At 38.4% G+C, this 16,163-nt stretch overlaps 1 protein-coding gene across 1 annotated transcript; it reads right to left on the bottom strand.

Moving 5' to 3' along the window:
* Positions 1-136: 136 nt before the first annotated feature.
* Positions 137-6,406, bottom strand: LOC124307786 (CLK4-associating serine/arginine rich protein). The gene is made up of 14 exons (XM_046769853.1): positions 6,132-6,406; positions 5,553-5,650; positions 5,234-5,409; positions 4,920-5,135; positions 4,610-4,785; positions 4,397-4,470; positions 3,409-3,750; positions 2,921-3,298; positions 2,737-2,844; positions 2,480-2,528; positions 1,090-1,153; positions 904-1,009; positions 437-829; positions 137-278 (listed from the first exon to the last, which is right to left on the bottom strand). Exons 1-14 carry the CDS (start codon positions 6,261-6,263, stop codon positions 260-262), a joined length of 2,331 nt encoding a protein of 776 aa, XP_046625809.1. The 5' UTR covers positions 6,264-6,406; the 3' UTR covers positions 137-259.
* Between the last annotated feature and the right edge of the window lie 9,757 nt (positions 6,407-16,163).

Genomic DNA, 16,163 nt, shown 5'->3' on the forward strand with positions numbered 1-16,163 from the left:
TACAAATACTGTAAACAAAGCTTTGAAGTAGTACATGCTCATTTTAAACATACTTTCATTTATTGAAGACATTGATTGCATCTTACAGAATTGAGAATAACTGATTATTTCGTAATAAAGATATTGCATTGTTCGTGAAATTTTAAGAATTCCTAGCAATGTTCATCCAAGAAAAATCGTAAACAATTCAAATTGAATAATTAATTTTATAAATATTTTCGACCTGGCAGAATGAAGTTTTTTCATTCTATTGAAAACATCAATAGTCAACTAGACCCCTGGAAAAAATGAAACAATATACGGAAATTAGAGGAATAGTTCAATCTGTTCGCTAATGATATTGTTCTTAGTTCTCAAAACGAATTTCGTTTGTTGCGTTGATCGACATCAAAAAATTAAATGTAAAAATAACGATTAGTATGAATTTAGATTTTACCGATTATTCCTAGGACTGGAAGTTGGCCTTGGAGATTCCCTGTGCCTTCTTCGCGAATCATGCCTGTCTTTGTTCCTATCATCACGTCTGTCTCTTTCCCTTTCCCGTTCCCTGTCCCTCTCTCTCTCTCTTTCCCGGTCTCTATCCCTATCCCTATCCCTATCCCTCTCCCTCTCCCTTTCTCTCTCCCTCTCTCTCTCCCGCTCCCTCTCCCTGTCCCTGTCCCTGTCCCTATCCCGGTCACTTCCAATATCAATATCTCTAATGTCTCTGTCTCTTCTTTCTCTCCGGATCACTTGGAGTCTGGGGCTACGATTTGGACTCGGACTGCACGAATTTGAGGAATTACTGTCAGAAGTATGCCCTTCATATTTATGCCTCAACTCTCTTTGCCTAAAAATAAAAATATAATTTAATGTTATTAATGAGTAGCCATAATTGTTTCAGAAGAAATTTGACATAAGGACCTTCGACGTAGCTTTAAGGACATCTCTCGAATCTCATCTTCACGATCCTGCCTTTGCTGCTCCATTTTCTCAATTCGTAGCTGCTCAGCTTTTTTATCTGCTTTATCTGTAAGTAAAAATGTCAACATACTTCCAGTACATTTACGATATTAAACTGGCTTAGGTTTGGTAATTATTATTATTTACATTGCCTGTTAAGCAGTGCTTGCATTTTCTTCTTAAGCCGCTCTTGAGGTGTGGTTTTTGAAGACTGCAATATTAATTTCTTAAAAAATAGTCGATTATGAAATCAGTGATATATAAATGTTCTAAAATTACTTTAGTCAGATACACTGTGTCATTGAAGGAAAATGATTTTAACCTAAGCATAAACTCAATGACGATAACTACTAAAGGATCAAACATGGAAAATGTCACTGTTACCAAGAATCTGGACAAAATAAAATTGAAGATCGTTAGTTCTTCAATGTTCACCAATGAAAAAGTGTTGATTTGTTAACATTTCTGGAGTGTGTAGTTGCGCAAAGCGATAGGCTACCAATTACCATTTCACCTAAAAATTCTTCAATTGAAATATGCCGCAAAGTAGTTTAACAGAGCCGTAACGAAACTTATCGAAATTTCTTATTTATATTATTGACGCGATAGTTAGGAATTGTGTAGGGAATATTTTATTGATTTTCTACAACTTGAGATTCCTTCTGCTGAAATTCTTTCTGAACCCTCCTTTTGATAGTTTAATGTACTTGAGAAGTTACCTTACATGTGCGAGGTGCTTGTACTTAGCTCCACACAAACACACTTCCGAATTCTGATTTATTCCAAAGGTTTCATCAACTTGGAACAAATTAGAAATTTAATAAACTAAAGATTCTAAAAAACATTGAACTATTGAATGAGGGAGCGGAGAGAAAATAAAATTGTCCGTTATCAAAAACCTGAAGCAACCGTGAACATTTATCTAGAACGTAAATGCAAATACGGGCAAATGATAGAATTGGTAATATTACGAACTATTCAATTCTTTGGTGCAAATATTAAATAATTAGTCTAATCATGCCGTTCTGATTGATATTTAGAAAAAGAAAAATGTAAATAAAATTCTAAAACTAAATTCATTCGTCTGACACACAGACTTGAATTGAATTGTAATCAATTCAATTATCTTCATGTGTGAACGTATTGTTAGTAAACTTGACGTTAAAAATATCTGTAAGTTTGGATCTGTCATTAGAGAGACAAGTATCTATAATTATCTTATTAAGCCGCGCGTAACGAGAACATTAGTAGTAAGATGTCGCCTTGGTCAAAGAACATGATCGTGTTGTATTTGCGTGTACGGGTACTGTCTCCAGCATGTCTTCAACTCAATTATCACAGCAACTCAAAGATTTGTTCAAGCTAAATAATTACTCTATTGAATTGCAAAAATAGTTTTCTATTATTTGCAACTCCATAGAACAAATTCATAAAGTTTAAAACGTCTGGTTAGGCGATAGTAGAAACCGAATAAATATATTTATTCTTTTTGTTTTGTGTATTAAGTGACTAAGGAAGCGTTATGGTTCTTACTGACTTTGTATCCGCCACCAGAATATGTACTTAACCCTGCTTTTGGCTTGTTCCTGAAACAAGAGAGAATTTTGTTAAAAACTTTGTTCGCCTTACCTTGGTATAAATTTTACAAAATCTATAAGAAAATCATGTTTTGTTCAATTTTATACAATGATTAAGCCTTCGAAGTTAGAAATCGAACAGATATACTCAATTAAGACCAAAGTATTAATTATTTGAGAACAGTACGCGATTAATGATTTAGTTAGGTGTTCTTACACGCTTGCGCTGATTATCGGAGGCTTAGGCGCCGGTGGAATACTTTTTTCATCGTTATCAGACAATTCCAACTCTAAACTGGAAGACTTGCCTCTCCGACCATAATATCTATAAGCAATACACAATTTAAAACATATGGAATGAGCCTCATAAATTAGTAAGAACAGTAATTTGGTTTTTGCACCTAGGTAAAGCAGGTGTTTTGTTGTCAACACTTTTGGATCGCCTTGTGTTGGAACGACTTCTTGATCTTGATTGAGAATAACGTCTTCTGCGATAACTCTCTTTGGACCGACTCCTGTTTCGTGATCTGGATCGCGACTTTGATTTCGAAATTGAAGAACTACTGCGCGAGGAAGACCGTAACTTTCTTTGACGTGACCGTGATCTAGATCTAGATCTAGACCTCGAACGCGACCTAGACCTTGATTTTGAACTTGATCTTGATACACTTCGGGTACGTGAGCGTTGTTGTAATCTACTTCCTGAATGTCTGTGTCTCGAGCGACTTCGGGTTCTAGATTTTGCATGTCTGGTTGATCTGGAACCTGTGCTTCTCAATCTAAGAGATACACATGTAATTAAACGCGTTTACGCATACGACTTTATTCAGATACAAGTTAATAAAGGATAATATGTTGGTAAGGACTTGTCGGTCAAGCCTCAACTTACCTAGAATGTGAGTTACTTCTTCTCCTGTCACGCGACCTGTATGATTTTGATCTAGTTAACGATCTGGAAGTACTTCGTGATCTGGATTTCGAAATTCTTCGGGAAATCGTTCTGTCCGTGAAGACGGGACTTTCTGATCGCCTTCTCTTCAAATGAGAATAAGTAACTTTTTTTATATTTGTTGTAGTAATCTGGGACGAACTACCAGGTGCTTCTTCTTCTCCACCAAAGCTTGTGATGTAGGTAATTTGTCCAGCATTGATTGGAGAAGCAGATCTTGAGCGGGACTTCGAAGATGATTTTCTATAAGGATTGTATTCCGGGCTCTCTCTGGCTGCGTAACTAGGACATTTTTTGTTATTATGGTATTGAACTAGTCATCAGAATTTCACTGGTAAATCGATTGAAGTAAAATGCTTAAACTCTAGTCAAGTTGCCGCACACCGTTATGTATTTAGCAATAAAAACTTTACTTGTGCTAATTCATTTTTCAAGGTAGAACTCACAAAAATTGCTATAGTAATGCATTCATTGTTCGCAAAATAATTTTAATCGATATTCTGACTTTGTCATGCATTATTGAACTACGAATCATAGATTGTTTTAAATGGTTACGAGAAAGATCTTAACCACGCGACATTTAAAATAATGATGGTCAACCTCTTTTTATCAAGTTTTATTGACAAATACTGTGACTATACAAAATGTAGAGTGTATAAAAAATTATTTATACATTTAAAACGATTACAAGCTGTTCTGTAGCCTCAATTATTCAGACTAGTGGCAATTTTTCTGAAATGAAGACAAAGTATCAAGACAATACAGTTTCAATGCTGTAGGTCTTCCCTTGGTTTTAATTAGTATCTGACAGAACAATTTTCTGAGTTGATAGAAAATTACCACAAGAAAAAGAGGGGGTTAAATTAATGTATGGCCCAATGACCAAATCTTACAATACGTTAGATGTGAAATAAATCTTGGTAATTACCTTGGTGGACTCATGACTCGACCAATCATTTTCTTTTCCCGAAACGCCCGTCTTTCTCTCCTCGATCGTCGACCCTGGTAACATATAAATTACGAAATTCAAACAAGGTGTTGGCAAGGTTTGCGGACAGTATCTATTGTTTTTCGAATAATTTTTCAAATAAATACCCGTTAATCATATAGTTCTAACAATAAGTAAGCCACTGAAACAAACCGAATACATGGCCTTCTCTTCCTCTTGCTTGCGAGCCTGCCGTAGTGTTTCTGCTTCTTCGACATCTTGTGTCAAGAAACTGAAGTAGTCAGCACCAAGCAGGCCATACTTTTGAGCTACCTGATTCATTTCATGGGCTTGCGACGGTTCTATTTGCGATACATCCACACAAATGTCTAAAGGTACATCAAATCTAATTAATTCACACATTCTGCATAAAATAATCGGTCCTTGATATTTATTAATTAATTTATTTCCAGGTCAACAGTGAGCTGATGAAGTTCGTCAACTTATGGGTTATGCAACTTACCTAAATCAATATCACTATCTTCGTCTTCTGGTTTATCCTCTACACCGATGGTTTCTACTGGCTTGATTGGATCTGAAATGGGTTCTTCTGTCTCATAGTTATATCCGATAGCAGCATTGGCATTTGATTTCTTTTTATCTTTAGCTGCATCGGGCTTGGTGGCAGAACCAAACTGTTCCTCTATGTGAATTTGATGTAGAAATTTTTCCTCTGTTACTATAAACAAAATGAAGAGCATGTTATTCTCAGACAGTCAACCAGTACTTAGCTTTGTAGCAGAATTCAAATAAATGTTAGAATCGATGAATCCAAACCTCCAAGAAATTCGTTTTGAACGATTATACGATAACGTTCATAATTGATATGCCTATCTTCACTGGTTAGCGCAATGTCAACATCTATAGTATCAGGGGCTTCTGGAATCCAATCTAGATGCGCTCTGACATCAAAACGGTCAATTAGATTTTCATCATTCCCTTGCCACGGCATCCTGTGAATTAATCAATATACAACGAATTTCAGATAAATGTGAGATGAGGATTCTCACATTCAAGTGCCATTCAACGATAAATTTCTTAAAACATGCTAAACTTGGAAAAATGGATGGAAAATAAACAATTATGTTTCACTTACATGTTAGCAGGGCTAGCACCGGCAGCTGCCACAGCTGGATCAAGGTGAATCTTGCATGGCCTACCATGTAATTGCAGAAACTGAGTGGGATCTGATTTCTGAGAGTAAAAAATGTTGCGTTAATCGTTGCAAGTCAGAAAAATAACAGTGTAGATCTACTGTATGTCACAAACGAATGGCTTTTCTTATGACATAAAACCCAAAAGTAAGAAATTACATTATTCGAAACTAACAAGCTGATAATAATTTTTGGTTCGTATGAATCAAGAGAGTATTTTGTCAGAAATCTGTCAAGACTGCATGTATGCAAGAGACAATGTCTGTAAATTTCCATTAGATAAATCGAAATTGGAAAGCTCAGGTCAAGCCGCATGACAAGGAAGAATCTAGCATATTCTTTGATATAATCAAATTGTGAATAAAATTGTTTACAATCTGTGAATAGGCCATACGATTATGCGAAGCGATGAAAAAATTGCAGACTGCGACAAAACTGCGAGAATTAATTCAGAAATACTTGGAAATATGTTTACATAGGTTGAAAAAGTGGTGGTTTCACCTGTGAGTAAAATATCTTACAATTTTTTCATAATAATCCCGGCGACGTTCCGCCCGTCGACGGTAGTCAACCAACATTCCACGAATCTTCTTCTCCTGCTTCCGTGCCTCGTGCCACATCCGTCCGCCAGTTTTTTTCACGGAAAAACTCATTTTGGATGCGACGAGTAGCCTTTGTCACTCGGGATACCACAATACTTTCATTTACTCAAACATTTCACGAAATAATTGAAAGTCTGCAACTCGCTCACTCACTTCTTGCGCTTCCCCGCCATGATGGTTTACTTACCGGAATCCACCGGAATCCATGGCTGATGAAGCACGATCATTGGCGGTCTCTTTCCGGCTCCTCCATTTGTCCATGTCCTGGGTAAAGTAGATTTTCTCGTTACCGTCTGATTATCCCTCGAGCGTAGATCATGGGATCGATTCTGTAATTTCACTTTTCACATTTCCCACTATTCAAGCATTCTGATTAGATGACTATACTTCGCAAACTAATCAGAATGCTCAAATGGATAAAATTCTTTGTTTTTCGGCTTTACCTTTTTGTGCGTTGCTCACAGCGTGTTGGGACTGCGCTTAATACGTGATGCATACTATAAATTTTATAATTTTCCGGAGACAAACTAGATTATCTACAATAATACGGCTATAATGTGAAAGAAGAAAAATTATTCATTTCAAAATGGGATTCTTTTCGACACGCGCTCGATGTATCCCATAACATTAATATTCAAAATTATCCCAACAACTTTTCATTTGCTCTCTCGATCTTGAATTTTCGTAGGAATATAATCGAAACGCTGTTCTAGCTAGTCGAGAGTAAAGTATCTACGTAAGGTAGAGAAGCAGAATTGTTTTTAGGAAAGTAAGTACTCAGATGGAAAAAAATTCAGAGTAAGTGTAATACATCACGGGTGCGCTAATTTTGAAGGAGATGAAATGGAGTCACCGTATATGAGACAGTAGTTAACGCAGTGTCGTGATTTAGGGAGCTAAAAAGATGATAGAGAGAGAATGAACGAAGCTTCTTAGAACTTCGAGCGTATTTTAACACACATTTGAAAGGTAGGAGTAAAATTTTTCATCATTCAACTGTCGCAGAACGGCAGCGTTATCAGCTGACCCGTTAACTGAAGGATATATCTTCAGTCAACGGCTGACCATCGAAGGGCCTGGCCGCTTGAGTCTGGAATCGGCAGGAGAGATAAAGTGCGTATTTCTTGTATGAAATGTGAAAACTAAGATCATTACACATCATATCATATCATCATACATCATACATCATTCATCGTACATCATACATCATCATACATAGTATTAAAGTTCGAAACCAAAGTTTGGATGTCGGATGTCACCCAAAATTTTTTTTCTCTTGACGTAATCGATTTGAAATCGGCTAGCAGAATTCCTCAGTCTGGAAACAGCCGCGCAGTAGAGCGGACGGATGAGAATCGCGCTCCGCAGATTTCGAGTACCGGGTTCTCTACTTCCTCGGTCCTGCGCTCCGGGTCCGCTACTTGGTGGAACTTGACTTCCAGGACAAGCGCTCCGTAGTTTCTGCGCTCCAGGTCCGCTACCTAGTGAAACTCGACTTCCAGGACAAGCGCTCCGTAGTTTTTGCGCTCCGGATCCACTACCTCGTGGAATTAGACTTCCAGGACAAGCGCTCGGTAGTTCTGGCTGTCCAGGTCTTTGACTAGTAATTGTAATTATATTTGATCTAAGATTTTTTAAACTTGTCACGTTAAAACAAAGTATTTCAATTCATTTTTCGCACAAGGGCAAATTTAGTAGCTATGAATGCGCTAATAGAATTCATGATGTTGTAAAGTAATTAATTAATTATATTAATCCTTACACAATATTTTTGATGTGTTCTGATACTGAAAATATTTATTACTATTGCAGGCATACCCGAGGTGGTTATCGGTGGTTGTTGGAGGTGGTTGCCGATGGTTGAAGGTGGTCGGAGGTCGGCGCGGAGGAGGACGAGGAAGACTAGGAGAAGAAGGTGGCTGAGGATTTGTGCTCGGTGAGTAAAACACTTTTATAATATTTGATGGCAATTGTAATTATATTTCATCTAAAATATTTCAAACTTGTCATGTTTACATTAAATTATTTAAATTCATTTTTCGCGCAAGCACAAATTCAGTAGATATAAATGCGCTAATGAAATTTATTATATTATTAATTGATTAATTAATTATATTAATCCTTACACAATATTTTTAATGTGTTCCTATACTGAGAATATTTATTACTATTCCAGGTATAGCCCGAGGTGGTTGGCGGTGGTTGGAAGTGGTCGAGCTGGACGAGGTGGAGGACGAGGATTCGTGCTCGGTGAGTTTGACATTTTTACAATATCTGATGAAGTAGAATCAGCATCAGGAGTAGGATCAGGGGAAGATGTAGAAATAGGAATAGAAGTAGGAGTAGTGGTAGGAATAGGACTCGGAGTAGAAATAGGAGTAGAAGTAGGTAGGGCGGGGTGGGTCGTGAGGGGGGAGGGGAGGGGGGCGGGAGGGGATATTATCATATCAAGTTATCAGTAATGAGCAATTGCGGGTAAAATATTAGCTTACTTTTGTAAGTATTTATGAATATAGCCTCTATGAATATTCATTGTTGGTATATAAGTTCTGGCAACGTACCTACTTTCTGTAAGAGATGTTGAAGATTTTCAACATAATTATGTTTCAGTTCTGTGCCCCACCTACTGATCCACTAGTACATATTCTCCGACGTGACATCGCTGTGCTACGTATAAAGAAGAAAAGATTTATTAAGATGCAGATTGCTCCTCACTTCTTGCCATTGTGCTTTCAGCCATTGTTGTGCTGTGTGTTTAAAATTTAGGACAGTATATAATATAGAATATCAGGTACAGCTACGAATATAGCACTGCAATCAATCTTATAGAAATGAGCTCTCATTGAGATTTCTCTGTATTTATAACTCGACGCGAGAAGGCAAAAATCAATGTAATGCCATCTGTAAGGTAATTGGACTCGTATTTGCACTACGAGAACTCGTTGGGCATTTTGCGGTGAAGTTTGAAAAATTGTTGTACAAGAAATTAAATAACTATAAAAATGGATAAAAAATATTATCTCTAATAGTGAATGTAGCTATACATTTCTTTATAAAATGCTTTAACCGTATATTGATTATGTTAATGATCTATTGTGACAAGATCGGAATTAGATAAGCTCTCTAAATACTCTTTTCTAGTCTATTAATTTATATCATGTATATGTAAATGTATATTTCTTCAGTTTATACAATCACTGCACTAGGATTACCCTTGCCACGTTTTATGGTGCGCTTGTGTAATTTGTATATTATTAACCTTACGTTTTACTCTATTTGCGACAAGTTGTGAGTGTTTCTAATTTCTTGGCAATTATTTATGTACATGTATGTGTATATATGTATGTGTATACTTATGCATGTGTATATAAATATATACATATATATATATATATATACATATACATGTGTATATACATATATACACATGTTTAAAACTAGATTTTTACAATAAACACAGATGTTTTAGTATATTCGCATACGGATTTCTGTGTATAGGTATACTTGAACTAAAATATCCTTCTCCCTAATACGGAGTTGTTCGTAATTCGCATTTGTTCTTGTAACCCAATGTCCTACATACGATGGCAAAAATCTAGATCCAACTTAACTGAGTCTCAAAGCCCTGTTGACATAAGAGCAGCTATTCGATAGAAATTATAGTTTATAGTTTACACAGCCCATTGCATGATATTTCATTATAAATACATATGTTTCAATGTATTTAGGAATAATTTATCAAATATACAGAGGTCATGTGCAAATAATAAATGAATTCGACCGCAGTTTGATGTATTCATTAAAGCTTCAACAATAAATTTTCAGCTTTGTTACTTCTTTTATTTTATTATGGATAATCAAAAACATTTCCAACTGTTCGTACTGTGGAAGCATGGGGATTAAACCAAATGTAGCAATAGATTAGAAACAGTGTATGTAGAGTACGGGTATTTTTCTAATAATGCAAACACGTGCCGCTAGCTTAGTTTTGACATATCTAGAATACCACGCCTTGCGAATTAGCTTTCCAGACAGAGATGAATGATGAATTTTAAGGACTGCATTATCGTTGTTGAATATTCTATGCCTCATGGGAAAAGAAAATCTGTAACGATAAAATTGATGCACCGGATCATCGTCGACTTCAACTTTTGAAATGTCCTACCATTTCCGAACACCTCCAACCATCCTATTTACCTATATTACTAGATTAGCTATGATATGAAAAGAAAAGAATTATTCACTTCGAAATGGGATTCTATTCGACACGCGCTCGATGTATTCCATAACATTAGTATTCATAATTATTCCAACAACTTTTCATTTGCTCTCTCGATCGTGAATTTTCGTAGGCATATAATCGAAACGCTGTTCTAGCTAGTCGAGAGTGAAGTATCTACGTTGGGTAGAGAAGCAGAATTGTTTTTCGAAAAGTATTCGGATGGAAAAAAATTCAGAGTAACTGTAATACATCACGGATGCACTAATTTTGAACGAGATAAAATGGATTCTCCGTATATGAGACAGTATTTAAAGCAGCCTAGTGATTTAAAGACCTAAAAAGGTGATAGGGAAAGAAAGAACGAAGCTTCTTAACACTTCGAGTGTATTTTAACACACATTTGAAAGATACGAGCAAAATTTTTCATCATCCAACTGTCGCAGAACGGCAGCGTTATCAGCTGACCCGTTAACCGAAGGATATATCTTCAGTCAACGGCTGACCATCGAAGGGCCTGGCCGCTTGAGTCTGGAATCGGCAGGAGAGATAAAGTGCGTATTTCTTGTATGAAATGTGGAAACTAAAATCATTATACATCATATCATATCATCATACATCATACATCATACATCATACATCATACATCATACATCATACATCATACATCATCATACCTAGTATTACAGTTCGAAACCAAAGTTTGAATTTTCGGATGTTCGGAAAGTGACGTCACCAATCTAAAATCGGCCAGCCGAGTTCCTCAGTCTGGTAACAACCGCGCAGTAGAGCGGACGGTTGAGAGTCGCGCTCCGCAAACTTCGAGTACCGGGTTCTCAACCTCTCGGATCCCGCGCTTCGGGTCCGCTACGTATTTCGAGCACCGGGTTCTCAACCTCCCGGATCCCGCGCTTCGGGTCCGCTACGCGGTGAAACTCGACTTCCAGGATAAGCGCTCCGTGGTTCCTCGTTCATGTTTACAATAAATTATTTCAATTCGTTTTTCGCGCAACCCCAAATTCGGTACCTGTCAGTCCGCTAATAGAATTTCTCGACTTCCAGGATAAGCGCTCCGTGGTTCCTGGTTCATGTTTACAATAAATTATTTCAATTCGTTTTTCGCGCAACCCCAAATTCGGTACCTGTCAGTCCGCTAATAAAATTTCTCGACTTCCAGGATAAGCGCTCCGTGGTTCCTGGTTCATGTTTACAATAAATTATTTCAATTCGTTTTTCGCGCAACCCCAAATTCGGTACCTGTCAGTCCGCTAATAAAATTTCTCGACTTCCGGGATAAGCGCTCCGTGGTTCCTGGTTCATGTTTACAATAAATTATTTCAATTCGTTTTTCGCGCAACCCCAAATTCGGTACCTGTCAGTCCGCTAATAAAATTTCTCGACTTCCAGGATAAGCGCTCCGTGGTTCCTGGTTCATGTTTACAATAAATTATTTCAATTCGTTTTTCGCGCAACCCCAAATTCGGTACCTGTCAGTCCGCTAATAAAATTTCTCGACTTCCGGGATAAGCGCTCCGTGGTTCCTGGTTCATGTTTACAATAAATTATTTCAATTCGTTTTTCGCGCAACCCCAAATTCGGTACCTGTCAGTCCGCTAATAAAATTTCTCGATTTCCAGGATAAGCGCTCCGTGGTTCCTGGTTCATGTTGACAATAAATTATTTCAATTCGTTTTTCGCGCAACCCCAAATTCGGTACCTGTCAGTCCGCTAATAAAATTTCTCGACTTCCAGGATAAGCGCTCCGTGGTTCCTGGTTCATGTTTACAATAAATTATTTCAATTCGTTTTTCGCGCAACCCCAAATTCGGTACCTGTCAGTCCGCTAATAAAATTTCTCGACTTCCAGGATAAGCGCTCCGTGGTTCCTGGTTCATGTTTACAATAAATTATTTCAATTCGTTTTTCGCGCAACCCCAAATTCGGTACCTGTCAGTCCGCTAATAAAATTTCTCGACTTCCAGGATAAGCGCTCCGTGGTTCCTGGTTCATGTTTACAATAAATTATTTCAATTCGTTTTTCGCGCAACCCCAAATTCGGTACCTGTCAGTCCGCTAATAAAATTTCTCGACTTCCAGGATAAGCGCTCCGTGGTTCCTGGTTCATGTTTACAATAAATTATTTCAATTCGTTTTTCGCGCAACCTCAAATTCGGTACCTGTCAGTCCGCTAATAAAATTTCTATAACTTTACAATCTTCTCATAATCTTTTTGGTAAAATATATCGATAAAAAAATTATATCAAACCTTACACGGTATTTTTGATTTGTTCTCACGCTGAAAATATTTATTAGCATTCGAGGTATAACCTGAGGTGGTTGAAGGTGGTCGGAGGTGGACGAGGAGGAGGACGAGGAGGACGAGGATTTGTGCTGGGTGAGTAAAACACTTTTATAATATTTGATGGCAATTGTCATTATATTTCATCTGAAATATTACAAACTTGTCACGTTTACAATAAATTATTTCAATTCATTTTTCGTGCAAGCACATATTCAGTAGCTATGAATAATCTTATACAATTTATCATATTATTAATTAATTAATTAATATTCTTATAATATTCAATGGCAATTGTAATTATATTTCATCTGAAATATTACAAACTTGTCATGTTTACAATAAATTATTTCAATTCATTTTTCGTGCAAGCACATATTCAGTAGCTATGAATAATCTTGTACAATTTATTATATTATTAATTGATTGATTAATTACATTAATCCTTACACAATATTTTTGATGTGTTCCTATACTAAAAATATTCATTACTATTCCAGGTATTACCCGAGGTGGTCGGAGGTGGACGAGGAGGAGGACGAGCTGGACGAGGAGGAGGACCAGGTGGACGAGGAGGAGGCGGGGTGGGTCGTGGGAGAGGACCTCTCCTCTCCTCAGAGGAGAGGAGAGAGAGGGGTGGGTCGTGGGAGAGGACATCTCCTCTCCTCAGAGGAGAGGAGGGGGAGGGGCCGGGAAGGGGGAGAGGTGGGCGGGGAAGGGGCAGGGAAGGGAAGGGAAGGGAAGGGAAGGGAAGGGAAGGGAAGGGAAGGGAAGGGAAGGGGAGGGGGAGGGAGGGAGGGAGGGAGGGCGGGTGGGAGGGAGGGAGGGAGGGCGGGTGGGCGCAAGAGGGGGAGGGGTGTACTGCTTTATTAACTCTAACGGCTCGCATCGACATCCGTCCTCCACTCTCTCCCTCCCTCCCTCCCTCCCTTCCTCCCTCCCTCCCTCCCGCCCGCCCTCCCGCCCTCCCTCCCTCCCCTCCCCTCCCCTCCCCTCCCCTCCCCTCCCCACCCCTTCCCTTCCCATCCCTTCCCGTCCCTTCCCCCTCCCCGCCCACCTCTCCCCCTTCCCTGCCCCTCCCCCTCCTCTCCTCTGAGGAGAGGAGATGTCCTCTCCCACGACCCACCCCTCTCCCTCCTCTCCTCTGAGGAGAGGAGAGGTCCTCTCCCACGAACCACCCCGCCTCCTCCTCGTCCACCTGGTCCTCCTCCTCGTCCAGCTCGTCCTCCTCCTCGTCCACCTCCGACCACCTCGGGTAATACCTGGAATAGTAATGAATATTTTTAGTATAGGAACACATCAAAAATATTGTGTAAGGATTAATGTAATTAATCAATTAATTAATAATGTAATAAATTGTATAAGATTATCCATAGCTACTGAATATGTGCTTGCACGAAAAATGAATTGAAATAATTTATTGTAAACGTGACAAGTTTGTAATATTTCAGATGAAATATAATTACAATTGCCATTAAATATTATAAGAATATTAATTAATTAATTAATAATGTAATAAATTGTATAAGATTATTCATAGCTACTGAATATGTGCTTGCACGAAAAATGAATTGATATAATTTATTGTAAACGTGACAAGTTTGTAATATTTCAGATGAAATATAATGACAATTGCCATCAAATATTATAAAAGTGTTTTACTCACCCAGCACAAATCCTCGTCCTCCTCGTCCTCCTCCTCGTCCACCTCCGACCACCTTCAACCACCTCAGGTTATACCTCGAATGCTAATAAATATTTTCAGCGTAAGAACAAATCAAAAATACCGTGTAAGGTTTAATATAATTTTTTTATCGATATATTTTACCAAAAAGATTATGAGAAGATTGTAAAGTTATAGAAATTTTATTAGCGGACTGACAGGTACCGAATTTGGGGTTGCGCGAAAAACGAATTGAAATAATTTATTGTAAACATGAACCAGGAACCACGGAGCGCTTATCCTGGAAGTCGAGAAATTTTATTAGCGGACTGACAGGTACCGAATTTGGGGTTGCGCGAAAAACGAATTGAAATAATTTATTGTAAGCATGAACCAGGAACCACGGAGCGCTTATCCTGGAAGTCGAGAAATTTTATTAGCGGACTGACAGGTACCGAATTTGGGGTTGCGCGAAAAACGAATTGAAATAATTTATTGTAAACATAAACCAGGAACCACGGAGCGCTTATCCTGGAAGTCGAGAAATTTTATTAGCGGACTGAAAGGGTACCGAATTTGGGGTTGCGCGAAAAACGAATTGGAATAATTTATTGTAAACATGAACCAGGAACCACGGAGCGCTTATCCCGGAAGTCGAGAAATTTTATTAGCGGACTGACAGGTACCGAATTTGGGGTTGCGCGAAAAACGAATTGAAATAATTTATTGTAAACATGAACCAGGAACCACGGAGCGCTTATCCTGGAAGTCGAGAAATTTTATTAGCGGACTGACAGGTACCGAATTTGGGGTTGCGCGAAAAACGAATTGAAATAATTTATTGTAAGCATGAACCAGGAACCACGGAGCGCTTATCCTGGAAGTCGAGAAATTTTATTAGCGGACTGACAGGTACCGAATTTGGGGTTGCGCGAAAAACGAATTGAAATAATTTATTGTAAACATAAACCAGGAACCACGGAGCGCTTATCCTGGAAGTCGAGAAATTTTATTAGCGGACTGAAAGGGTACCGAATTTGGGGTTGCGCGAAAAACGAATTGGAATAATTTATTGTAAACATGAACCAGGAACCACGGAGCGCTTATCCCGGAAGTCGAGAAATTTTATTAGCGGACTGACAGGTACCGAATTTGGGGTTGCGCGAAAAACGAATTGAAATAATTTATTGTAAACATGAACCAGGAACCACGGAGCGCTTATCCTGGAAGTCGAGAAATTTTATTAGCGGACTGACAGGTACCGAATTTGGGGTTGCGCGAAAAACGAATTGAAATAATTTATTGTAAACATAAACCAGGAACCACGGAGCGCTTATCCTGGAAGTCGAGAAATTTTATTAGCGGACTGACAGGTACCGAATTTGGGGTTGCGCGAAAAACGAATTGGAATAATTTATTGTAAACATGAACCAGGAACCACGGAGCGCTTATCCCGGAAGTCGAGAAATTTTATTAGCGGACTGACAGGTACCGAATTTGGGGTTGCGCGAAAAACGAATTGAAATAATTTATTGTAAACATGAACCAGGAACCACGGAGCGCTTATCCTGGAAGTCGAGAAATTTTATTAGCGGACTGACAGGTACCGAATTTGGGGTTGCGCGAAAAACGAATTGAAATAATTTATTGTAAACATGAACCAGGAACCACGGAGCGCTTATCCCGGAAGTCGAGAAATTTTATTAGCGGACTGACAGGTACCGAATTTGGGGTTGCGCGAAAAACGAATTGAAATAATTTATTGTAAAC

Source organism: Neodiprion virginianus, chromosome 6, assembly GCF_021901495.1.
Source record: "Neodiprion virginianus isolate iyNeoVirg1 chromosome 6, iyNeoVirg1.1, whole genome shotgun sequence".
Taxonomy (NCBI): Eukaryota; Metazoa; Arthropoda; class Insecta; order Hymenoptera; family Diprionidae; genus Neodiprion; species Neodiprion virginianus.